This window comes from Rissa tridactyla, chromosome 4 (genome assembly GCF_028500815.1).
Source record: "Rissa tridactyla isolate bRisTri1 chromosome 4, bRisTri1.patW.cur.20221130, whole genome shotgun sequence".
Taxonomy (NCBI): Eukaryota; Metazoa; Chordata; class Aves; order Charadriiformes; family Laridae; genus Rissa; species Rissa tridactyla.
In genome coordinates this window covers 45400048-45426984 of record NC_071469.1, presented here as the reverse complement: position 1 = coordinate 45426984, position 26937 = coordinate 45400048, and the positions used below count along the sequence as shown (strand labels likewise).

The 26937-nt window shown below is 40.0% G+C and overlaps 2 protein-coding genes across 3 annotated transcripts in view; one reads left to right on the top strand and one right to left on the bottom strand.

Annotated features, from left to right (window-relative positions):
- EXD1 (exonuclease 3'-5' domain containing 1) overlaps positions 1–6765 on the bottom strand; it is a 22652-nt gene extending 15887 nt beyond the window's left edge. Inside the window, exons 1-6 of one of the 2 annotated variants that reach the window (XM_054197606.1) lie at positions 6395–6765; positions 5877–5945; positions 4799–4850; positions 3191–3321; positions 1891–1955; positions 556–642 (exon numbers count right to left, since the gene is read on the bottom strand). In XM_054197606.1, coding sequence (XP_054053581.1) covers positions 556–642; positions 1891–1955; positions 3191–3321; positions 4799–4850; positions 5877–5945; positions 6395–6689 — 699 coding nt within the window. In that variant the 5' untranslated portion in view covers positions 6690–6765. The remainder of the gene's footprint in view (positions 1–555; positions 643–1890; positions 1956–3190; positions 3322–4798; positions 4851–5876; positions 5946–6394) is intronic. The other variant, XM_054197607.1, reaches the window with a different exon arrangement.
- On the top strand, positions 6736–26937 carry CHP1 (calcineurin like EF-hand protein 1). The gene is made up of 7 exons (XM_054197615.1): positions 6736–7016; positions 12341–12413; positions 20070–20150; positions 21437–21564; positions 22437–22498; positions 23577–23699; positions 25013–26937. Exons 1-7 carry the CDS (start codon positions 6950–6952, stop codon positions 25064–25066), a joined length of 588 nt encoding a protein of 195 aa, XP_054053590.1. The 5' UTR covers positions 6736–6949; the 3' UTR covers positions 25067–26937.

The following is a 26937-nucleotide window of genomic DNA, read 5'->3' as shown; positions in this document are numbered from 1 at the left end:
TGAGTTAAGTTTGATGCATGAGCTGCCACACAAGTTTTTGCTTTGGATAAACACACTCACTTTTAAACCTATTTAAGAATAAACTAAGATGATTTTGAGCTAACACATTAAGCTGTTCTCCTTTCTGTTCCTTCCTTTTCAGATGCTGATAATATCACAGCTAATTACAATACTGTATCATCTTCAGATGGATTTCACTCCTTCAATTATATTGGCATTGTGATTAGGTCTAGCGGTTTTTCAAAAGCTAACAGCTGTACTAGTGTAATACCTCTACCTGATACAAGTATATAAAGATGGCAAACCAAATACGGTACACTGTTATATACAAATGTATATATTACATACAAGTTAAAAGTAATTATTATATTGCCTTATAATAGCATAATTCTTTCCGTAACAGGTCCTTTATGAAATACCTGATCTGTCTTGAAGAACATTATACCCCTTACCAAAACAGTTACGCAAGTAAGTCTTAAACACAGGCTAATCCCCAAACGTTTCTCAGTTATGCCTTTGTTTAATGGCACATTTTGGGAAATATCTGTCTCTTACCTCAAGCCATGACAGTTTTCCATAACGACACAAATTAACACCTTCTCCTGCTACACTTATAACACACTGCTGCTTCAGGTACAGCACCTAATGAAAAAAATAGGGATAAAACAGATAGTGCCAGAGAATGACAGAGGGACAAATAGTAAACTGCAATTTTTATGGTCATGATCCATATTTTAAAAGGTAAATACAGATCAAAACCACAATGAATCTCAGATATGTAGTGATCCAAGATAAACAGACACAGTATCAGTCCAGTTACAGACAGACAGCTGGAAATTCCACAACTAGAAACATCAATGACAGATTTAGCAGAGATTATGGATAACTAAAGAATATAGACTTCCCTGATCCCCTCATAAGAAATTATCCTACGGAGGTTTTAGGAACTTGCTTAAAATCACATAAGGAAGGCGTTCCTTTCAGATAAAAAGGAGAACTCATTTTCTAAGATATAAAAGAAAAACGCATTACTCTCACAGACATGAAAATTTTTCAGCCAATTAACATACAGCAACCTGTAGTACACATGCAATACAAGAGTAGAAGGCATAAACAGAAATAAAGCCAGCTTCTCTTTCAATCAACAGTTAAGATTCCGTTGTAAGCAGGGAAATCTCTTCCTGTGGGGAAGAGCTTTTCCTCTGCATGTGCAATAGACTAACATTATAACAGCCCAAATCCCAACTGATGTTACTGCAAGATAAAATGACATGGAGGGCCTACAGTATTGCTAGTCTAATTCAGGATTTTAAAAATACTATTCAATCTAATAATAAATCTATCATTGGCTCCAACTTCTGAAACAAAGCCTTTCTACCAAGTCTCCTTATGTTATTACACATGATTTAAGAGAAAAAGGTCTAGGCATGTCTAGAGTTCCAAACACCTACAAAACCAACACAATCGATTCCCTCTCCAAATGCCAACAAAACCTCAGGTTGTTCCCTTCCTAAAAAAATAATTGTTCACTAAATAGTAATACTGACCCTTCACCTCAGTTACTGGTGACACAGAGTACGCAAACAGCAACCAACACACACTGATGCAAATTCACACCCACCCATTGCAAACTCACATGCATTGCACTCTCCCTGCACATACACACACTTTAAACATACCTTGATGCCACCAGAGATGCTACTTGACTTAAAAAAGCCAGTTACAACCTATGACTCGAGTTTCACTACAGTCTGCAAAAGTGATTTCCAGTATAAGATGTCATGAAGCAGTGCTCACAATCCTGCCACCTAGGGGATCTACTGACAATTAGGATGGAACAGGCTTAGAAAGTCATATACGCTGTGTAAGAACTTTTTCATCAGTACTTACTGCTGGGCCAAACTTCTGGAAACAATTAATAACTGTGTACTCCACGTTCTCTTCCTCCTTCTTCTCTAAAAGGAAATTAAAGAATAATCATTAGGCACTTCCTCTACTTGAATAAACTTTGCACAAGGTATGTGATAGTTCTATAACCACTCTACTTTTCTGGTTTAGCTGTTCAGTTCTTCCCTCTCTGCTTCCTGAACACACCCAAAGAGATTACTGAATGATCTGATTCAGATGTGTACAGTCTAGAGCGTGAGCCAAAATTCTGGTTTTTGACAGAAAACCAGGCTGTTTAGAAGTGAGTTGTAGCGTTACTTTTTGTCATTACGATGCTTAAAGGAAGCAAAAAGGCTTCCACTTTAAAAATTACACCCATTAAAAAAAAAAAAGCACCCTAATTCCCAGTGAATTTTCCAGGGAAGGACAAAGATTGTAACAAAGACAAAACTAACAGACAGTGACACCACAGAACATGGATAGCTAAGGGATCAAGGGAGCAAAGAGAATTTAAGCCAGATTTTAATATTTTTTAACACCTCCTTAACAATGTCTAATGAACATGTAAAGAAGGGTTCTTTCTCCCTTCTCTTTAGGTAAGATGCAAATGTTAATAATGTGCATCCGTGACAACACAAGGACAATCTTCTAAACTCTAAAATAATAGTCAGTTGAAAGATCATAAGAACAAGTGTTTAAAGGCTCTCCCAGATCACATCAGCCCTTGCTCATTTTCTCTCCCACTACCCAGGTAAATGCAGTTAACATTCCTTTAGCCTACACAGGTCTTGCACTCTTGTCACGGCTCTACGAGAACAGAATGAGCCGATCACATTTTGTGATACACGTATACAGCAGGAACCACAACCAAATCACTGCAAGCACGTGACAGCCAGCACAGAACCAAAGGGCAAGCGTCTTATCAAGCTTTGCAATATCTATCACGCCACATATATTTCACAAACAAGTATAAGATTAAAACAATCACCAGAGACGAATGCTCACTGGCAGAAGCACTTTGATTTCGCCAAAAGATCAGTCGTGCTGCTCAGCCACTTTTACAGGTGATGACAGGTACAGGACAAACATTCTGGAAAGTAGATGAGTTTCCTTCTGATGTCATGACCTTTCTGCAGGCAAAGAGCACGTCTGCAGATAATGAGCTCTGTACCTATTTTTCTGTGATCGTTGCTCTTTCAGAATACAACGTGTCCTGATATAGGCAAACCAAGAGATCACAGCCTCTGGGAAAGATGTTGTCTGACAAAAACTAACTACATTGCTTGACTAATATCAACATTACCTGAGAGGGAGTATTTCAAGCTATTTGAGGCTCTGAGCTGGCTTTCTAGGGAATCGCAAGGAGAACTCCATGGGCCACAATATGCTGGTCCCGCATCTGCGTGTTTGTTCCCTTTCACAGCTGAAGTGCCCCTGCACAAGCAAGGCAACCATACATAGCACAGAAGTCAAAACATAACACATTCCACCAGCATGGACATTTCAATAAAGAAAATTATTTCATCCAGTGCCATCTACCCGTGCCCAGACAATTAACTGCTGCATGTGAAGCAATTTCCTAATCCAGTGTTCATGTCTCTTAAAGAAGATCTTGAAACTACCCAAAAATAAGCTTATTTTGTACAAAAGTGCCTTTATTTCAGTTAAAGTTTCACATTTATTCTGAAAGCAAAAGGTGAAACAGATGTTCACTGCAAAGGTCAGCCATAGTTTCAAGGAAAGAGAGTTCAAAATACAAAGAATGAAGCCCAAGAACCACGCAATTTAAATATCTGTAAGTCTTTACACTGAATGAATACTATTTGATCCATTAGTTAGTTACTGTAATTGAAGGGTGATTTAACAAGTTCACCAATATGTAAAACAGTTATATCCACTGAAACTTTACTGTAATCAAATGGAAGCTATTAAATCATATAAAGTGGTGGCATGTCAGGAACAAAAAAAAAAGGGAGTGAGCAAACATTCACCAGACTTAAAGACATCACACATAAAATGTTTAGTTTCTGTGACACGACAGTCTCAGGTCAAGAATACTTCACTGGGAAATATGACTTACTAGTATAAATTTCCTTATATTGATATAAAAACATCCCATTATGATTATAGAGCTCCAATCATGTACATCTCTGTCAACAGAATAAAGTGTAAAAACTTTATGATTAGCCTTTAGATGTAGCTGAAGAATCTAAAATTGCATATTTAAAGGATTAACACAGGAATCTGCTACTGAAGTGAGCATATTAAAGTATGTGTGCACACAGGCTTACTTAACAGGGAGAAAGAAGACAAGACAGCAGCAAGAGTGCTGCTAATCACAATTCTACGTGCTTTTAAGTTATTCAGCAGACACCACTTCATTCCTACTTCTCTTAAACTATTTAAATGTGGCCTTGTGAAAAGACTCAAAGCAAAGCTATCTAGGAGCTGGGTCTGCAGGCGTTTTAAACATACTTTTACCAGCTTCCCAAAGCCACATTTATATATGTTCTGAGTGCATCTGTATAAACCTAGCCCTCCCTGGAAGGCTAATTGTCCTGGAACTGTTCCACCACAGAAGAAATGCTTATGGGAAATCCTCCCTGAAACTACAAGCTGGCAAGGAAACAAACGAAGCAAATTTTTCTATCTAGGAATATTCGTGGGAAGAAGAAAAAAAAAAAAGAAAAAAGAAAAAAGAGAGAAATTGTAAGTAACAGCTTGAAAGAACCGTTTACACAGTGGAGGTCTTCCACTCACCACCTTGTTCACCTCTTCAGAGCAGAGAAATTCAAACTTGGCACGGTTAAGTCTGAACATCTTTATTATACTAAATGTAGGTGGTGGCCCCCCTAGCAAGTGTATCCCACCCCTTCTCCTACCGTGAAAGGAAGGAAACATTTCAACGTACTCAGGGACCATTGCTGTTCCCTTCCCTGAATCTGGTTCATCCAGCAATTCCACTGCAATAGAAACAAATAATTTATATTCTAGTGCTGACAAGCAACTTTTTTACATTTGTTATCTCCCCAAAAAGGAGAACCATAACCAATAGTAACCACTATAGGACATGGCCATAAGTACAAAAAAAGAAACTGAACTCAAAGTGTTGTTTAAATAATTTTAAATTCACTCTGACGTACAAACCTACATAAAATAACTTACATCGGTAGCCTAGACAATGTGTATTTCAGAACTCTAGCATTTAAGAAAGACTAATGACTTAGCATTCCACCAAAAACAAAGTCAGTATTGAACGGCAACTAATTACTTTACAAACTATTACATATAGAACAAAACAGGTACAAGGAAAAGGGCAGAACGGAGACAAATTAATCACTTAAGTCCAATAGCTGCCTTCTAGCTATTTCCTCCTCAGCACTTCACTCCTTGTCCCCACAGCAAAGCAGATGCCAACAGAAATGCACAGGACCTTTTTACACTGGAAATGTTTTTCTTAAATAACCCCATATTCTTATCACTAGTGAATCAGGGAAAGAGGCTGAGACAAACAGACCATTTAACAGAGATGCATTTGCCTGTGCAAGTAAAAGCAAAACCAAGTTAAGTAGAACTTTAAGCACTTTAACTTCCCAGCACAGCCCATCAGTGAACACCTTGCATATATAAGAACATGCACAATGACTGTAACTTACCTTCAAGACATAAAGAGGGGTCACACTTAACTGATTACCTTCACAGCGATTACTTTCATTAGTGGTCTTATTAGACTTCATTCTTTATTTAACTAATAAGCTTTAACATATTATAGTCTCAAGACCTTCACAAAGTGAGGAATTATTATTTCACTGATAGATAATTGGGGAACCAAAGTCGTGTGATTTATACAACATTCTAAGTCCTACTGCTTTTAGAAGAAAGATGTGCAACTGGAAAATGCAGCAGAGCGACCAAAAAGTGGATTTAAAATCCTGACCTAAGAACAGGTACGATCCCTGTGCTCTGAAACGGAATAAGAAAAGCCTCACCATTGATTATTTCACGGTCAAAAAACATCTTTACTCCTGGAGTGCTTCTGCCAGTTTCCAAGTTCTTCACTGAAATGAAGGAGGGGAAAAAAACCAGACATACATCAAGCACCACTGTTTGGGTTAAAAGCTTATCATTTACAGAACTAAGCAAGACCACAGGACTGAGTAATACTATTAACTAGGAAAAAATAAAAAAAAATCAGCAAATGGGTTAAGTGACAGCTCTTTCACTCTTCAGGAGGGGGTTTGTGTAAGATGGCTGTGCTCCGAGTTGGACACAGCTCGGGGCTGCCGCACCTACACAGCCGGGAGCACGGGCAGGTACCGCCAACTTCTACTTTAAGCTTATTTTATTAATCCCGGCGCCCATTTGGGCTCCGGGACGGCACCCACGGGCGCCCTCCCCTCAGCGAGCGGGCCGGCAGCGCTAGCTTGGCCCGCCCGCTCCCCTCACACAGGCCGGGACCGCCCCGAGGGCTGGCGGGGCGCGGCGCGGCCCGGCCCTGCGCCCCGACCTCTCCGCAGGAGGAGGCTCCGGTCAGGATTCACATGCTGCAGCACCCCTTGGAAGACGCCGCATTTTAAGGTGACTTTAACGGTGCTCCCCAGAACGGCACCAAAGCGTTCGCTGCTGAGGGACATGCCGCAGCCAGCGGAGACAGGGCTCCGGCAGCACAACACCTGCGGCACAGCGCGAGGGGAGGGGAAGGACCACCAGTGCCCACGCCCAATCACGGGGCGGGGGAAGAATTTACAGGCAGAGGCCGACAGGAACCGCCCCGCTGCCTCAGCTTTACTCGCCGCCGCCATGGCGCCTGTGCCGTGCGCATGCGCGCGGGTGTCGGCCGGCGGCCGCCGGGCGGTGGGGGGCGGTTGGTGAGGGCCGGGCCGGACGCGGCGGGTGGGGCGATAGGAGTCGGTGTGAGCTCGCTTTCCGCCTTAGTACGGCGGGGTGAGTGTGGTTGGGAGCGTGCTGGGGGTGGCTGTGGTACTGCCGTCACTGTTTGGCTGCGTAACTCTCCTCGGTGCGGGGTGCGGCCCTTCCCTTCCCCTCAGGCCCAGCGGCGGCGATGGGTTCTCGGGCGTCTACGCTGCTGCGGGACGAGGAGATCGAGGAGATCAAGAAGGAGACAGGCTGTGAGTACGGGGGGGTGAGGCGAGGCGGGCCAGGAAGCGCTGTGGGGGTTGGGTGCCCGGAGCGGGGCAGCGGCCTCGTCCCTCAGGCCGGGGAGGCGCCTCGGCCGGCCGCGCCGCTGCCTGTCCCCTCGCGGCTGCGCGCCCAGCCCTGCCCGGGGCCGCCGGCCCTGCCTGGCGGGGGGGGAGACGAGCGCGACCGCTGCCTTCCCCGCTGGACAGTGCCTGTCCCCGGGCCAGGACCCCGCTGTCGCCAGCGACGGGGGGCGGACGTGTCACGTAGGCCCGGGAAGCGCCTCTTGGTTCGCCCCCAGCTGCCGGTCGCCGCGAACGAGCGGCCCCGGGGGGACGGCGCCCGCGGCCCGGGGCTGGCAGAAACCCGCGGGCAACGCGTCTCCTTCGGTGCCCTGCCGGCCTCCCGCTCGCTCGGGGCTGGCAGCAGCCGCCGGCGGTAGGTGCAGCCGCTGGTAGTCGAGGCGCTCCTTAGGCTGGCCTGAACGCGGCAGGGGCGGCCGCGCGGGGCTGGTGTTTGCCCGGCGCACTGGGGAGCGAAAGGTGACATCCAGCCAGCCGGGATCTGCCAGCCCCTTCGTCTCCCAGCTGCGCTGGGGTTGTGGGGGAGACCTCGCGTGGGGGCCGTGATTGTGGCTTAAGGAGGCGAAGATCGGCTGTACAGCGGCAGCGAGATCCGAGTGGGAAGGGAGAGAAGCAGCGTTGCCTGTAGCTGTATTCGGTCAGAGCGAGCTCGATGGATTTTGGAGAGGTGTCTGTCTCTGTTTATGGTGCTGGAGTTGTCCTCCAGCATCTGTTTTTAGCCTGAAAAAGCTCTCGTTTTATAGTAATTTATTTTTTTTTCTGCAAATGTTGTTTCATAGGCTGTGGCTAAAGTTGCCTTAAGGGTAGTCAGAATGAGTGTCATTTAAAACATGGAGGGAACGTAACTTTCGGAAGTTGGGTATGGTTAACTATAAAAAGTAAAGATTCCTGCACTGGTCAGCAATTGGGAGAACATTGTTCAAGCTGGACTGTAGTATATAGCTAATTTACTCCATAGCATTTGATTAAGTTCTTCATGAAGTACCTTAGAAAAGAGAAAACTCAGTGTTGTTAATTTGGCTAATTAGAATGGTTGCCAGTCTGAGAACTAGCAAATACTGAATTATAGTAAATGGAGGGTGGCCTTCTAACTAGTTGGAGAGAGGAGGTCATAATATTACAGGTATTGCTTTGCTGTTTAGGTTGTTTTTTCTTTTTTTCCCTTCAGGTAAACAAGGTCTTCCCAAATCATATTTTTTCCTGCTTATGCTTGCTGTTCTGTTCTTGCTACGTGAAAATACGTTTCTCAATTTCTCCAATGGAATTGTTATCATATATTCATTTTAAGTGATAGTTTATTTGTGTCAGGAAAACAAGTGACCGCAGAAAAGGAGTGGAAGAAAATTAAGGCAGTACTGGCTAGCATAACAGACAGCTGAGTGAGTTAACATACTTTCCGTGATCTGTTTTCCATCTGTCAAGGGAACCTTTTACAGGAGAGCTGTGATAAACAAGTAGGAATGTCCAAGCCTGCTTATCCAGCAAGAACTTACTGTTTTTCCTTTTTGATCATAAAGGTCATAAAGTAAAGGTAGCCTTACCTCACTTAGTGCTTTAAAAAACAAACCCCGAATCTGGAATGTTCTTCTAAAAGGTTTTACTTTTTTCCTCCCTGCCAATATTTGATTTTATTGTCAGTGGTGTTTTATTTCTAGAATTTTACTTATATGATGGTTAAATAAATGCCATTAAGATGGCTATATAGGTATTCTAAGCAATACCCTCTTGGCTCTAGTTAGCCTCTAAATGCTTTTCTTATATCTTCACAGTGGGGAGCTTGAGGGTGTGAACAGTGGGTTTAAGCTTGGTGGCCTGAATTTGATAAATTTTCCTGGGTTTTTACTGGTCAGTTTTATAAGTAATACCACTTTCTTAATCAAGTATTACTAATCTTCTCTGACTCATTCTTGCTTGTAAGTCATCACAGTGTGTCTTGTTGGCTTTATCAAATCTTTTTTTTTTTTTTCCCCTCCAGCCTGTAACCACAGTCTAGGAATGTGATTTTCCTCTGCCTTTTGTACTACTTTAGGTAGATGGAAAATTCCACCTCATACAGGTGCAAATATTTATGCAAGGTATGAGGTGGGAGGAAAAAAAACCCAAACAACCCAGGATGCTGGTTTATTTGGAACAAGGTTCACAGGGAGAATGCTAAGTTAGTGTTACTGAATAGAGTATCCTGTAGTTTGTTAGAAACTTGATGCTGGTGATACTTTACCTTTTACCTAAAGAGTCTGAGAAAGGGACTTCATAGACGTGAAATAATTTGACAGTACTACATGTCCATCTTGAACTGGTTGTTCTAGTAAGTGCTCTTAAGGATGCTTTTTTTGGCCTCCTTACTGTGAAACATGACTTACTCGGTTCATCTGGGATAAGTATGAAGGACTGAATAGAACACTTAACCAATTTGATTGAGTTCAACTATGGAATTACACAATTTTTCTCTTGTAAGTTTTACGTAGCACAAAATGGAAACGCTGATGATACTAACATAAGTGATAAGTCATGTGTTAATATTCTTTAGCTGAACAGATTAAAAAGGTATCTTTTAGGAGACTTGAAACATAGTCTTTCAAAAGCTATACAATGACACTTAATCTCTTGAATGAAATCTAAGTTTGGATTAAAGTTCTATATTAATTTTTATTTTGTGATAAAAAACACTTCTTAGCATAATAAGTTTAGCAACATCTGCAAAGGAAATATTTCCAAGAACCAGAGAATAACATGTCCACAGAAAATCATATGACAAAAAATCTCCATCAAGTTCTCAGTAGCAGGTGTTAAGCCTGAAGTTGACAGTCCTAAATCTTATATGATGTTGTACAGAGATTGTTTGCTTTGCATATAAGCATTTTGAAATTTGAGTTTGAAAAAGCCTTCAAGTAGTCCTGATTGCTTTTGTATTTCATTAACAACTATAAGAAACAGATGAGAGGTCCAAGATGTTGCCTGTCTGCATTCTGTTCCAAGCTTTTGGAAAGCCATTGGAATGTAACAGTATTCAAACTATTTGGTTCACACCCTTTGTTCCCATGCTTTGAAGCAGTCTACCTAGGGATTAATAACAAACTAATCCTCATATCAGAGTTTAGGAGAAAAAATATTTTAGCGTTAACAAGTGATGGATTTTCTGATGGATATCCATGTATTTTCCAAGTATATAAATATCATATACGACCTTCTGCTAATGTTTTAGACAAGAGTTTCAGAGTGTCTAATTGCAAAAAAAATCTAATGATTTAGCAGAAGTAAACTAGAGGGTAAAGCTCCTGTTCTAGAGGTTTTGCCTTTTATTTTTAGCAGGACCTTAGTTGGATAACAGAATAGATAAAATCATGTTTCAGCTACCTTTAAGCCTTAACCATTGATTTTTAAGAAGCAGTCATAAATTGCAGATCTTGGTTCTGGTTCTCTTATGGTCAGCAGGAAATGTCGAAATCTTTATTTTGCATGAGAAGGCTCTGAAAAGTGTCTAGTGATGCAGCTTTTATGAGGGATGAGAGCCAAAAAGGAAATTAAGAAAGAATACAGTGATGGACCTGAATCATCTTCCTTTCTCATATAGCCATGATATGCTTTTTGTCTAGTATGATGTTAACAAAAACATTTATTCTGTCAATAGCTACATACTATTTATCACACGCTAGCTGTTATGGAGGTATTCGAAAAATGGAGTTGCTGACATTAGTTTGGAAATGGTAGCCGAGTAGAATTCTTACCACCCTTTACTTTCCAGGGAGGAGTGGGAGTAGAGGGTTTCTTACCAGCGATGTAACTCCAAGCTATTACTTTTTCATCATCAGTTACTGTTACTGCATATCATATCTAAAACACTAAATTGGAAACGTAGAAATTTGAAGTCTTTAAAATACTGCTGCCTGCTTTCTATGTGTGTGTTGCTTAACTTGAAATTGAGCAAGCTGCCAAGTCTGATTGGCAGCTTTAGGTTGCCTTAGGTGGAACTGAGCAAATTGCTCAACCCCATGCAAAGAATGAAAGTTGCCGAGGAGACAAGGGGGGGTGGGGGGAAGAGAACAAATCACAGTTGCTGGCAGGTCATCCTAAAGGAGGGAGAGTTGAAACAAATAGCCTGTAGAAAGAACAAACCTGAAAAAAAAATAAATTGCTTCAGTTGTCACAGATCAGACAACTGCTGTGCCACCTGTTCCCAAATAAGTTTTAGCAAGTAACAAAACCATTGTACATGTGCTGGTGAAGGCTTTTAAAACAATTGAATCTGAAAATGACATCAAGTACTAGTTTAACATTGTAGAAAATTACACCTTTACTGAGTAAACATTGAAATTCAATTCAGTCTTATTTCATGTATTTATTAACTTCATCTGAAGAGGCTCTGAAAAGCCAAGATCTTCTGTAGGAGATTCTTTCAGTGTTAAAGGAATTGCTGTTTAACCCCCTCCCATCATGGACTATTCTAAAGACCTAGGTGTCTAGTATCTTGGTAATGTTGACACCATGATGCTGAATTTAATACTGGCTTTGCAATTTCTGTTTCAAATTGCAGATTTTTAAAAGTCCAATAACTTTCTACTTGCTTTGTGTCCTAACTCCCTCCCAAACTTATTTAGAAATAGGCTTTTTAATTTTTAACTCGGTGTTCTAGAAGTCTGGAAGTGACTTTAGCGAACCCCAAAATGAACAAGCTGTTTAGATTCAGGCAGTCCTATGAAGGAAGAAAAGTGATCAGATGTAAAATCTCTCTGACCACTTTCCAGGTGCAGAGAAACTGAGTACACTTTCCACCTTTGGATGGAAAAAGGCAACAGGAGTAGTGATAAGCAAAAGAGAAGGAAAGATACTCCAGCAGAGGTCTGCATTGTCATGAATGATGTAGAGGCGGTGAGTGGAGGCTGTGTCTGGATTATTTCTAGCCATAAAGGAATTAAGGGAGCTGTGAATCAAATCTTTTTAATTGCCATTTACTGAATCAGATATAAGCGGGTAGAGGCAACATTAGACAAATTTTTGAAGAATAGGCTTATTTGTGGATTCCTGCAAGATCCACAATTTACAGGTCAAGGAGTCCCCTAAACTGCTGATTGCTGTGTGCTTCCAATGTACCTTGTTTTGTGTAATCTTTTTTTTTTTTTTTGAGCACTGCTTCTGACAACAGAGTAGTTCAGTGTAATGTGGTCTGCTCCAGTGAGGAATCATTGACATGCTTGACATGCTAATTTGTGTTTCTTTTTTTTTTTTTTTTTCAGTCTCCCACAGTCAAATCACCCGCTTGTACAGTCGCTTTACCAGCCTAGACAAAGGAGAAAATGGCACTCTTAGGTGGGTATTGTCACTAATTTGGCTGTCCTTGCATTAACACCTATCTGTAATGGTGGCTTGCTGTTGCAGGATGCCTGCATGTTTTCCTCATATGGTGAATCAGTGAGACTATTATAACAGGTTCTTTCATACCTACTGTCTACATGGACATTCAAGTTTGTTCTCCTTTATGAAAGGTCAGGAGAAATCTGATTGTTGAACTGTGTCAAGGTGCTCTAAATACGAGTTGTGTTTACTGTAGTGCTGAGGATTTGTAGCAGTTAATGCAAGAAAGGTCAGATTTGATATTGACGGTCTTACAACAAAGGTTCAGAAATGTTAAATCACGTTTTTAGATTGTTATTTCTTACCTTTCTTTATATGTTGCTTCTAATAATTATTACAAGAATGGTTCTGTTATGTCTTTTTCATCCTGACTTTTGTAACAAAAAGATCATTTATATTTTTGGAGCATGGGCTCTTAATTGTTTCTGATACCCAGTGTCTTTTAACACTACTTTGATCTGCAAGCCCTTTACTATTCTTAACTTTGCACCTCCTGTTGAACACCAGTGTCTATTCGTATGCACAAAACCCGTGTGGCAGGGGGTTGGAACTAGATGATCTTTAAGGTCCCTTCCAACCCAAACCATTCTATGATAAAAAGAAAGAGCTGGAAGTAAGTCACTGTGACTAAACAATACACATTTTATTCTTTAAAGTAGTAGTGCAGGATATTCCAAGACCTTTAAAGTGTTTGTCTTCTGCCTACAATTTGAAAACTACAGAAGTGAATCAGTTTCTTACAGCTTAATTGCAGAAAGATGACTTAAACTTTATCTGCAAAACATTTTTCACTGATTGACTGAGCCTGCTGGAAAAGAGTATTCTCAGCTGAAAAGTAAACTCTAGCAGGATGATTGCCTGTTAAGGTGTGTCTCTGTGTGCTATCTTTGTTCTCTAGCCTTCCCTACTCTGGTTATTGTATTGCACATTGGTATTGGTTTATTCACTGAACTAATTATGAATTCTGATTGTGTTAAATTGCATATTATTCTTCTCTTTTGATGTTGCCTATGGATTACATTAATATTACAGAACCATATGACAAATAAGAGCTGTCCATGATTGCACCAGGGCTGCAATTTTGTAACCAACATAGTTGGTCTGAGACCACAGTGCCACTGAAAGTCTGTTGCTTTTTTGTGTGGATGCTGGTACTCAAGGCTCATCTTTGGAAACTAATTACAGCTGTGAAAACTTACCAAGCAAAACAACAAAAAAGGAATCTGATCTGTTTTCAGGTGGATTTTGTTTCCCATTCACCATATAGCTGCATATGCCAGAATCAGTGTGAGGAAGCTGGAGAGAATGCAGGAGAGAATGCAGGAGAGAGTAGGAAGGGGAAAAGGATGTTGTAGATTAGTATACAGGGTCTGGCTGGCATGGAGTTAGTGTTTTTCATAGCAATTCTATCCGAGTCAAACCCAGTAAACATAGATTCAGACATCACTGGGGGTTTTTGTATGTGATCTTGCAAAATGTGATTGTAGGATGCACTATGAACATATGAAAGCTAGACCTGTCCATGAACCAACCCCAACTACAAAGCTAGAATCGCTGCTTAGAAGATGAAGGTGACAAGTTGTAAGGTACACTGCCTTTGGCAGTACTGCTGGCTTACTGCAGTTTCCTTTCCTGAAGGAAATATGCAGTTCCTTCTGGTGCCACAAATTGCTGACTTCTCAAGTTAACATTTAAGTAACTGGTTGTGGAATAGTATTGTAAACAGGACTACCAAGTGATTATTTTTGGTTAAAAATACTCTCCGTCCCCTTTTGGTTTGTGTAGATATTTTTAAGTTGACCGACTCAGTGATTTGGACTGTGGCTGTACTGTAAATATCTAGACTTGCATAGCTGAAGGGATGACAAAATGGATTGTGGGTGAGGAAACAATTGGCTTGGGATGGGATGGGCAGGAACTTCTTAAGCCCACTCTGTCACTGAAGCCAATATATCATATAAATTGTAGCATTGGTTAATTGGCAATTGTGACAGACAGATCAGCTGATGATATTGTAGGTAAGGTTAATACTAATTATGTCTCAAAATTAAATTACCTGAAAGAAGAACACAGCCTCTTCAGACTTTGTGTGTGGATTTAGTCTTCACTGATGAATAAAGGTGACGGCTGCCAGTCTAGCATAATTTAAACCTAGCACACACTTTTCCTCAACTCCTCCCTCCAACTTTAAATTCACCTATTGAGTCCATAAAGTCTTTTTAAACTTCAAAGTGATTGTACTCAGTTTACGTAAGAGGAGTAATTAATTAAATATGCTATGAATGTCAGTTGCCCAATGCTTAGTTTCATAGTGTTACGTATCAGGAGGAGTTTGACTTTTGTTGTTGATAATCACATGGTACATGGGGAAGGAAGTGAAGTTTGTTTGGAAAAATCACAGCAACTGTGCAAACTGTGATCCATTAACTTGCAGTCTTGGCCTCATCGTAGCCGGCTCCTGAACATGGCTGACTTAGTGGCATTCAAATTTTGAAACCTGTCCTGGCACTCACAATATGTGGAAACCATTAAGTTTAGGTAATGGAAAACTACTTCCTGAAAAAAAACAATGAGGGGGAGAGTGAGAACTACGGCTTGGAAGGTCATAAATGTTGGTTCCTGAAATACCAGTCAAAGAACTTGCTACTTTGAGATGAGCGAGATGATGTTATCGCTTGCTTATTACCACCAGTGTAGAAGACGTCTTCTGTTTGTTTCCTGTGAGCAAGAATGATCATTTCCATAAGGATGTTACACCTTTGACTTACAAATCAGACGTGACAGAAATCACTCATGTGACTATGATCAGGAAAAGAAGTGTTAGGCAGTTCTTTATGGCATGAAATAAATCTTTGAATGTGTACCACACTTTTGAAGAGGGGAAAAGGTGTGTTGTCCTTATCTATGTATTAAAAATGGGGAAGGTAAAGAGCACTTTGTACAGAAAATCTGGTAGATGACGATTAATCTTGGTGGTTAGAGAAGATAGGTAGTTCCTTCTTGAACTATTATCAAAAGCTGAAATCTTTCCTAGGCAGATGTTTCTATCCAGTCTACCTATGTGCATTTTCAAAGCACTTTTTTTTAGTATTACATAAATGAGATGTAAAAGAACAATATTGATGGAGAAAAAACTTCATATGCCTTGTTTTGGCTTATTTCTCCGCCGCCCCCCCCCCCCAAATGACTACAGCCATAGTTACTAACTTCTACAAATTCTTTAAAAGTGTAGAAAAATGTTATATTTTTTCCTTAGCTTCACTTTTTTGAAACGAAATGAGTAAACTCACTCAGACTTGCACCATCTGAAGGAAACCAGTTTGTAAAAGCCAGGACAAAACTGTTCCTTTGAAAAATCCTTTTTTCAACTTTGATTTCAGTATTGTGACATGTGGAGTTCCCAAAACAAAAGTGTGATACCCTGGTATGTCCATAGCTACATCTAAATTGTAAAATCTGAAACATAGTTGTTCTGCCTACATCCTAACTATAGGTCAGGAGGAAACAATGTGCATGTTCTCTTCTTTACATTCTGATTTCCAAGATGAGGAAATTGAAGTGTATGACTAGGATAAGTATGTGCTTGCTTCAGTGAGTTTTCTTGTGTTGTTACTGAAGCGTACACTGTAAAAGAATACATCTGCTCCAAAATTTAGCTACTAGTAAGTGGCTCTAGATGAACACATATAGAGCTATAAAAAGGAGATTTACTGTAAAAAGGAGGTTACTTTTGCGTGTAACACTTGCATGGAGCCTCCCATTTAAGGTAGTTTTCTTCTGTGCTGGGGAAATGACGGGTTAAGCATTTCAGAAGTGTTTTTTACTGTACAGCAATTGGTATAGCCTGGAGTGTGGAAGAAGAAAGGGAGGGTAAGTATTCTGAAAGCTGATACAGGAGGAAAACAGACATACTGAGCTGTTTGTGCATATCTCATGCTTATGAAAGCTGTTCACAAGGTGGTGTCTCCTGGAGAGCTACAGAAAGCCTCTGATCCTGAGAGAAGGGTAACAAGAGCTAGCCAGGCCATCTCTTAATCTTTGTCAGTGAATTGAATTGTCTCAGTCTGGAAAGGTGTCAGGCTTTTTCTTACTGTCAAATTGATATTGCAAGATTTCAAAGTGAAACATAAAAGAGCAGTCTGAACCTGGAATACTTTACCTTTGCTTAAGAAAATGCAAAGGATTTTTAGCTTTATCCAAAGCAGACAAGACAGGCAGGATATGGGTTTGGATTGGAGAATGATAGGGAACTAGAACAGTCTAAAGCATGATTGAGGATGGAAGTATATTCACACTGCTTCCCCACCACCACCACCTTGCTCATCTAATCATCATCTTTAGTTTTAGTGTACTTCTTGGCCTAATGTTAATAAACCAGTTACCCCTCTGATAGTTGTGTGACTCTTTATATTTGTCCAGAGCACATGTAAGGATGAATTTAGATGAGATGGCTGACAGAGCTGTGAAAGAGGAGGATGTCCATCCTCTTTCTGTATTGTTTCTCCAGGCTTACAGCACCTCTTCTTCAGCCATGGTGCTGTTAGATTTTTGAAGTTTTTTGAACTGCTTCAAGTTGCTTATTCAACAGAAAGATAATTGGTAGGATGGGGAGGAAGAAGGTGGGGAGCTTTTTCGGGGGATTAGTGAGATACATGGGACCACCAAAACGTTTGATGAAGGACAAAGCTAATGTTAGCAAGGGAGGGGAGAAATGAAACCTTTTTAGTAGTAACCTGTTAAATCTGTTTGACCATCTTGCATGATACACCATGCTTCTTTTAATTACTTCCCTTTTCCAAGTAATTTCTTGTTACCTGTATCCTCTGGAAATTTTTCCTTTCCTCTAACACTTCTGTTTCGCATATGGTTTGTTTTCTCTCCATTGTTTTACTTTTCCTCAGCTCTACACATCCCTACACTCCTCAGTCCTGTTGAGGGAACGGTACTCTCTGCTGCTGTCTAGAAGTAAAAGGATATACAACCAGAAATAATGGAAGAAAAATAAAGGGTCTAGTAGGTTTCTTGCAGCCTTTAGGGTAAGGCAGAGCCACCTTTACAGTAGGGATCTGCTACATGCCTTGGAGGGTATACTCATGCTTAGAAATGCTTGTCTTGCTTAAAATCTACAAATTCCTTACTGCAAAGTATGTCTAAGTGTGAGTGCACTGGCATATACATTAAATGGCTGGCCTGCATAATGATAACATGCAAAGGTTGCTTTGCATGTTATGTTTAAGGAAGGGTTTAAGAGAAGCCAGGTTCCGGGAAAGGTATGTTAGAAGAGCCTTGTTGCTATGGCGCATGAACACAAAAGTAGAGGGCATCAGATTTCCTGTAAGCTCCAGCCTCAGCCAGGTGAAGTTGGTCCCTAATGACTGCAGGAAGCCTTGGTTTATAAAGTGGAGAATAAATTACATTATGCATTCATTTACTTTTATGGCTGTTGCGGCTATTTCAATTATAACACTCCCTCAGTAATGTGCTCTTAATAAGCAAAAATGGTCTACTGCAATCCTGATAATGACAGGACAAGTAGATTTGAAACCTGGGGAGTTATTTGTGGTTAATTGTTAATCTCCTGTTAGAAAGCAGAACAACTGGAGGCTGAAATGCCAAGTGTAAATTGAGGCTCAATGCTAAGAAATAGTGATATGCAAGTTAAAGTTCTGAAGCATTAGGATTTTGCTCTAAATGGAAGAGAGGGCAGTTTCTGATTTTAGCTCGTAAATATTAGCATTGATACTGAAGTCCTGTTGTTATAATTTTGTTAGTAGGGCATAGGTTTTCTGCATCGCTGCATCTCCTGCCTAAATGGCTAATGCATACTTTGCCCTTCAGCTATAGCTTAAAATGCAGCAGTCCTGAAGGGTCTGGTAACAAGTTGATCATGTTATCATGTTATACAGATGTTAACTTTGTCTATTAAAAATAATTCAGACATGGTCAGAGCAGAAGTTTGCTGGGATAGCTTAAAAATGTGGCCAAGTTGCTCTATTAAAAGGTCAAACAGCTTAACCATGTTCTAACAGATATAATTGGGACTGTTAACAGTGCTATGGTGTGCCTGGGTGCGAGGAGTGCTTTAGAATGCATTTAAAACTAGAACGTCTTGCTTCTATGCTTTTCCCAGGCTAGACTAGTAATAAGGTTAGCCAATTCCTTTTTCCCCTGCCTTTAAGATCACAGTATTATAAAAGGCCAGTATACTTAAATAGATATTGAGATTATTTATGTTACTCTGCCACTTTTTTGGTGTAAGGACATCATGAATCAAAGCTTGTTGCTAATTCATTTAGTGAGCATGGGTTTCAAAAGCAGCAAACATTTAGTAACCGAGTTTGAGACTTTGACCGAAGCTTCCAATACAGCAGGACTGCATTTGACTCGAAGGAAATAGTCAGTATTTCTAGAGACTGGGCAGGAAATGTCAAGTTATCCACGCAGGCACAATTGGACTTTTTATAATCTTACCCCATTGCTATTTTCTTTGCCGTTTAAAACCTAAATGATTGTGCAGTACATCTTGTACTAACTGGTAAATTGCTGTGCTCTGTTGTAGTAGTGGGGGGGCCAACAACCCCAAAAACCCCAAAACCAAACCTGTTGACCGAAGTATTCACTAAAACACACTTGGTGTGTCTGCTCGGTCACACCAAGATTATTCCACTTTCCTGTCAGTGATGTTCTATTAGGTTGAAAGAAAAGAAGCATTATTAGTGCAACTCTAATAATAGAATGAACCCTACGTTCATGTCATGCTGATCTAAAATGTATTTACATCAGTACAGCTCATGATGTCTTCCAGATCAGAAGAAGCTATAAGAATGTAAGCATAGTTGTGCTTATACTATATTGTGTATATACAATCATAAGCAGAAAGGGGAATGGCTGGCAAGAGCAGTGAGTATTTGCAGTGTACTGGTGAAGTTATATCTGCTGTACAGGCCCCTGTCAAAGTCTAAATTTACCACTTCAAAATTGGGCAGTGCACGGTTGAAGCTAAAATAATCTGAAATTTGTCATTTATAATAAGATACAAAATTGTTGCTTTAATTAAACAAAATTGATTAAATTTTGTTAATTAAACAAAAATTAAACAAAAAAAATCAACTCGAATATGCAGATCACCTGTGTTATGTTTGCAGGAATATGGTATTGTCCCAGAATCCGGAATGGGGTAATCTGGAAGAATTGTACCAACTCAAGTGATTCAGTACCAAAATAATTTTTTAAAAAGTTAATTTTCATTTTTGAAGCCATATTTTCTTTCAAAGCTATTTCAGATGCTTTCTTTTCCTTAAATTGCAAACTAGTTGGCATCATTACAGGAAGGTTTCTAGCATGAACAATGTTAGCATCTGAGAAGTGCTGTTAACATGATAAATAAACACTGCTAGTGTGTAATGTAATACAGGCTTGGCATTGTCTTTTGCTTTGTTTTGTGTCATTAGTCATAGAGAAAACATTATTTAAAGAGTTACGTTTTAAAAATCAAGTGTCTTGCTGCAGAAATAGAACCCAATAGATGTTTTAATGTGAATTCTTTTTACGCAACTTTCTCTCCTCTGACTTCAACTTTATGCAGAGTTCTTGTGTTCTTGCTTTACTTAGCCGTGAAGACTTCCAGCGGATTCCAGAGCTTGCCATCAATCCACTGGGAGACAGAATTATCAATGCCTTCTTTCCAGAAGGGTGAGTTCCGATGAACTGAATTTGTGACCAGGCACAAAATTTGTAGCTTGTCAGAAGTTTTGATAGGAGTGAAATGCTGATAACTGAAGCATAGAATTTGAATTTACTGATAACTGAACACCTCAAACTTGTCATGAAATGTCTGTGGGTACATTGTTTCTTCAGCATGTTTTTGTTCTGCAATGAGAAATACTTCACAGCCTTACAAGAGCTTTGTGTGCTGTATTCATTGACAAACTCAGGCTTCATGTCACAGTTTTCCATGGTTTTTCTTGCTATGCTGCTGAACACTTCTAAAGAAGGTCAAGGGCACGTATGGACTTTGGTTCTTAAAGAAAACTTGTAGCAATACTGTTTTAAGTAGTATTGCAATTAACTAATTCAGTCTTGTTTTTCACCTTTTATCCTCTAAGCGTACCTTTCTTATTAGATCAGCTTTTTCGTTTGTTTTTAGTTTTTCATCCCATTCAAGACATAGTTTATAGCACTTCTAACAAATCCAAAGAGATGATCAGATTTGCAGTACTGTCTCTCTCTGTTATACCTCTAGATTGTTCTGTGGAATCTGCTGCTGCTATTGAACACATTTGTCATTACTGATTGATGAAGATTGGACTGTCTAATCAAGTCATAATATCAGCTAATGCCAGGCAGGGTTTCCTAAATAGAAAGCAGGAGTCCTGGAAAATATGTAGCTGATTCCCACAGAAACTCTAGAGAAGAGAGCCATTTGTGAGGAAGCAGTGAGCGATGGCTGCCTTGCAAGCAGGAGGAAGGATGACAGCAAAGCTGTCTGGGGCTATGTACTCGCTGACAAAAGGGCACAGCACTTGAACAAGAAGAGCAGAGCAGGTCCAGTGACTGTTGTCAGCCAGCAGTCCAGTGGTTGACAGACAAGTTGGCAGTGGTGAAGCAAGTCTCAGGTCAGTCCAGGGAATCGGGGTCCAGATCAGCAAGATGCATTGCCAGACTCGGGCATAGCTGCAGGATAGCTCAGGCAAGGGCCAAGGGTGAGGGCTTGATCTTAAATAGAGCTTGCAGGCAATGGGAGGGGAGCTCTCTACAAGACTTACCACAGCTGCTTTTTCTTATGCATCATACTTCACAGCAGTGTGATCCCAGTTTGCAACTGATATGAGAGCTGGGTTTGAGCATAGGCAGCCAAACGCTGGGGAGGTGGGAGTGTCTGCATGGTGTTAATGCTTTAGACATTCATACTCTTCTTTACTGAAATAAAGGATTTGTATAAGCTATGCTAAAACTGACCTGCTGAAATGCTTACGCAGAGAGGACCAGGTGAATTTCCGTGGATTCATGAGGACACTAGCCCACTTCCGACCCATAGAAGATAATGAAAAGAGCAAAGACCAGAATGGACCTGAACCACTGAACAGCCGAAGTAACAAGCTCCACTGTAAGAAATGTGAACTTGCCTATAGAAGCAGTTATTGTTCTTTCGTTTTTCTGGGAAGGAAGTGAAAGGGGCTTGGGGTCTTCCGGACGGTTATTCCCTGGGGAATGATATCCTCTAATACCTGATTTTTAATTTTTTTTTTTAAATTAACTTGCAAGCTTCCCTATTCAGAATGTCAACAATTCACCCATTCTTGTATTGGAATTTGGTGGAATTAGTTGAATCTTGAGTAATGTATATGCTTTTCCAAACGTCTCGTGTTTTGAAATGGTTTACATCCAAAGTTATTTCAGATTTAGAACATCCTATACATGAATGGGCTTTTCTGCTTCTTTCTCCAGTCTTCCATATAATATAGGGCTTTTTCCTCACATTCAGCAGAGTACTTTCTTGAGTATTTGGACATCTGCCTACAGTATATGAGCAGAATGCTCTTGCTCGCTAATCAAAGTTGGCAACAATCCTAAGAGCACTTAGAAATTTCTGTCATATCTCATGCAGAATATAGTCAAAGCGAATTAATGGTGATGTAAAAATTGTTGGCTCTGAAGTTGAAGGATTGAATGTATCTTAGTGGTAATTATACTTCCATGACTTGGGCCTTTGAAGAAACACCTCTGCAAGCAGAGCGCTTCTGAAAGTACTCATATATGGAGTACTTAAGTAAGATTTTTCACTTCTTGGCAATAATGTTATTCCAGTATGTGGTAATAACACTTTATGGAAGTGAATATGAATTTTATGGTGAATTAAAATTCTAAGCTAATTATCTTAAAATAATTTATGAATACTTTTTTTTTTAGAGAAATGTATTGTTATGAAGAAAAATGATAGCATTTGAATTAAACTGCTCATTCTTTTCTTCCCTGTAGTTGCTTTTCGGTTATACGATCTAGATAAAGATGACAAGATTTCCAGGGATGAGCTTCTTCAGGTAAATAGCACAGGGCTGCTTTGAATGAGTCCATCACGACCTTCTCTGATTTCACACCCGTTTGGAATGAAGAGGGGAGTTACAACAGTCTTCTCAAAAGAGCTCCTGGAGGAATTTGGTGGCTAATTGCTTATCTCTGGTTTAAAGCTTTAGATATGGTATGAGACTTTAATCTCATTTGGTAGCCCAGGCTATTCTGTCAGACTGGGAGTGCTAGATTCAAATTTAAACCAGAGCGTTAGTCTAAGCAGATCCTACATATCCAACAAATACACTAAGCCCCTTAAGAACTACCTTCTATAACTTTCAGAAGTGCTTTTAACGGGACTTCACAGGGACAAGCCTTGAGGCTTGTTTACCTGATCCTCTGTGCATTCTCTCAATAGAATAAAACTTACTGAAATTGCAACAAAGGTAATCAAAGTTCATCAGTGCTGCATATATATGAAACTAGGCTTAAGCTAGGAGTAATTACATACTACTAATCCTGGGAAGTAGACATGGCAATTTGTGGTTCCTGATCTAGGAGAAGCATTTGCTTTTGACTGAAATTGCCCTCTTCTGTCTGCACAGAAAATGCTTTACTAACTGTAGAGAGTAACGTCAGTTATCATTTGACCATATATTTACAAGCTTCCTGTAGGCAACTATCTCAAACAGCAGACAGTCAGTCAAGTGTTGGTATGTTTTGTGTGGGGAAAAAAACAGACAAAAGCATTGCAACAAAACTTACTCATTTCTAGTTTCAAAAGCTTTCTCATACTTCTACCTCTTCCTGCTGCCTAGTGAAAAAGCAGGATTCTTTGTCAGAGGTGGTACAAAAGGAAGCTGTCTTTCCTGAAAGCCTTGATGTACAAAGGACAAATATAAGTCTGTATAGAAATAACTTCCATGGAAATCCTCCTCGGTTGTTCTTGTATGGTGTTATTTTGACAGTATACACAAGAAAAACAGCACTAAGAATACTTCTGTTCCTATATCAATAATGGTTATATTGTTTTCTTTTTAAAAAACAAACACACACATCCAGAACAAAAAAAACCCCAAACAATTATCTGGGGACTTCCGTATGTTACAGGTATTACGGATGATGGTTGGTGTAAACATTTCAGATGAGCAGCTTGGCAGCATTGCTGACAGGACAATCCAGGAAGCTGATCAAGATGGGGATAGCGCCATCTCCTTTGCAGAGTTTGTAAAGGTTGGTAAACTACATTTTTAATGACTAATTGAAACTGCTCAGTAATGGGCAAGTCATTCAGACTTAAATGCAAATGGAGACAGAGAGGAAGTCATTTGGATAGTCCTGTCTGCCTGCATTTGGGCAAAGCAAGCCTTCTGCTAGCTCTTTTTCTTGCTTTCTTTATCAGGACATTTTTTTTTTTTTGTACTAATAATTAGTCCATATGTTTCTTCATACTCCTACATAAGCTACAGCACTGAATATACCAGAGAATTTTCACTCTTTTCTTTTGCAACCCCTTCTTCTTACACAAATAGCCAGACTAGCACAGTGACAGCAGAGTAGCAATTCTGCTATAAGGGTGCCAATCAGTTTTCACTTGTAGATTTTTATCCATTAGTGACACAACTAGTATGAGTATTCAAGTTCCTAGCTCTAGTCCTTTGAATGACATCTTTTGTTAGTCAGAAATAGGTAATATTAAGGAGTCGTCATATAGTCAGTGGAAAAAGTTGTCCTATAGCACAACAATTTCAGCTACGTAATGGGATGGTATTGACAAGAGGAACCAGACTCATCTTGGAGGTGGATGATGACAGGACAAGAGGCAACAGAAACAAATTGCAACATTGGAAATTATGCTTAGCTCTAAGGAAAACTTTTTACCAAGAGGATGATCATAGCTGCTGAAGATGTAACACCTCGTTCCTTATAGATATTTAAAACTTAACTGAGGCCCTGAGCAACCTGATCTAGCTGGCCCTGCTTTAAGCAGGAGTTGAGGCTAAAAAAAATCTCCGGAGGTCTCTTCAAACTTAAGTCACTGTGATCTTGGAACACGGAAATCTACTGCCTGAAACAGCCTGGAGCAGACTAATGTCTTTGTACCTCAGTGTTAACAGCAATTTAGTGAATGAACTTGCCACCCCAGTTTTACAATGATCTGTGTTAGCAATGCTGTGATCTTGATCTTAGCTCTTCAATGACTGCTCATGCCCCTTCCTCTACTCCATTCTCCCTTCTGTTTCCTGGCCATGCATTCCCATGCAATCTAATTTTGGGGATCCAAGCCATTCTGGGCTGTTGGCAGACTGAAACTGCATTAGTTGCATTTTGTTTGACAATCTTCTTCCAGCTTTAATGGCTGAAGTTTCTTTCCTTGGAAGGCCCTTAGTCCAGAATGAAAAATATCGGTCTCTAGATGAAAGACTGGCATGCCAAATTGAAGACATCCCATGTCCCCACCCATTTCCTCTGTACTAGAGTAAGAAACCTTGTAGGAGAGAAGTATGTACAGTAACTTAAGTAGCTGTTTCTGAATTTTATTGCAGGTTTTGGAGAAGGTGGATGTAGAGCAGAAAATGAGCATTCGATTTCTTCACTGATGGATGGAGAACCTCTTGCTTTCTACCCCACTATATAATGAATAAACTTCATTTTCTCCTTAGCACCTTCCCACAGAGCATTGCTACTGGTGCATATACAGTACATCTCCACCCCCTCCCTGATTTGTTTTACCAATGTGAACATTCCCTGTGCATCAGGAACAAAGGGAAATGGCTGCCATGCAACTTGGAAAGGAGCATTATTTTTTTTTTATATATTTCCCTTCCATTTTTTTTTTACCCTTTCTCCCTTGTCTCTTTCTGCACTGCTGTTTCAGCAGAAATGTCTCTCCGTATGTACTGCTGTTTAATCTACAAGCTGATTCTTCTGAGCTTTGAATCTGAGAATGGAAAAAAGAACATGCCACAGAAGCGCCCTCTGAAACACTTCGGAGATAAGCGTCTACTCAAATACTAAGTGCCATGATAATGATTCACTTTTGCTTGCAGTAGCAACACTACATTACACCTGTCTTTTTATTTTTTTCTTTCCTATTTGGCTCTTTACATGCAGATTTGTTTATTCCCTGCTTCCAAATCTGCCATTTACTTGAGGACTTCTCAATTTCTATGTCTTCATTGTACAACTAGCACTGAATGCATGATGATAGGCTAGAGTGCTTTAAAGTACTGTGAATAGTTTTTATTCTTTGTGGGATGAATTCATAGGGACAATAGGGGAGTCTGTGGTGGAATCAAGCTCTGGTGTCCTCAAAAGGAATAGGAATTCTGCACTAAGTCACTTAAATTGTTCCAGTAGCAGATGCAGAAACTTGTTTCCTTTGAGTAGCTTGCAGGCTTGACTGCCAGTGGACCATGAAGTGCCCTCTTCAGGTTGCTTTGCCCTAGGATCCCTCCTCTCATCAGGGTGGTTTTGCCTCTGAAAGTGTACATAATGCAGTACCAGCGTACATAATGCAAGAGAACTAGTCATGCCAAAATCTGTACTTGTAGTTCTGTCACTGACCCCTGGTAATAGTGTCATGAAACATAGTACTGACTTCTTTTTTCTTTTAAGTCATAGTGGCCCAGATAATCAGTAATTACTTATATTTTCCAATATGGAAGTCCTGGTCTTTTAGATTTGTGTCAAGGGTGGTAGCTGTATATATGAAAGCTCTGGCATAAGAATATAATTTGGGGAAGTACCTACTATCCCAAATACTTCAGAATCTATTTCTACACAAATCTTTCTGCAAGTGGAAGATGATTAATACCATTAATGTAATGCTGATGATAGATTCAAGAGATCAAAATTATTGAAGGTTCGACAGTAACATAATTTTCTGTGGCTAGATTGGCAAATGGTCTCATCTAGTTCAGCTGGAGCATCCTACAGTCTGGGAGGTACTGCTAAAACCAAAAAAATGTGGGAGCTACTTTATTGAAGAATCAGTGTTATAACTGCTTCTCTATGTCATGTGTTAATGTTTCTATAAATACTTAGCAGTCTCAAACTACCCTCAAATGTGCAGTTCCTTTAATTATCACTTGTGTTAAAGAATAACATGCAAGTCTGAAGGATTTTTGATTTGTTTTAAATGAAGGAATTGCGAAGTCAAATGTTGCACTTTGTTTTGCAGAGTGCAGCACAATTCCAGAAAGAAATGTAAATTAAAAACCTCTACTCTGTATGAGAAAGAAATATTATAGTTTTATGTCCATGTAATGTAAAATAGGAATGTAACAATGTTAACAGATTGAAAAGTAAAAAAGTGTTTGTAGGCTTTGTGGTCTGCTTAAAAGTAGGTGTTGCTCTCTTCTGGCTATATAGTTGTAACCTGCAGTTGTGCCTTATTGTCCCAGTGAGACTGGATATTGTATTTATCAATCCATAAATAAACCTTCCACTGTATTAAAAAACAAAAAAA

What these genes read in the sequence shown, in the direction of transcription:
- CHP1 (XM_054197615.1), top strand. Translation starts at nt 6,950, where the DNA reads ATGGGTTCTCGGGCGTCTACGCTGCTGCGGGACGAGGAGATCGAGGAG. An exon ending in GGAGAAAATGGCACTCTTAG is followed by an intron (nt 12,414 to 20,069) that starts GTGGGTATTGTC and finishes TGCTTTACTTAG; the next exon opens with CCGTGAAGACTTCCAGCGGA. An exon ending in CCGAAGTAACAAGCTCCACT is followed by an intron (nt 21,565 to 22,436) that starts GTAAGAAATGTG and finishes TCTTCCCTGTAG; the next exon opens with TTGCTTTTCGGTTATACGAT.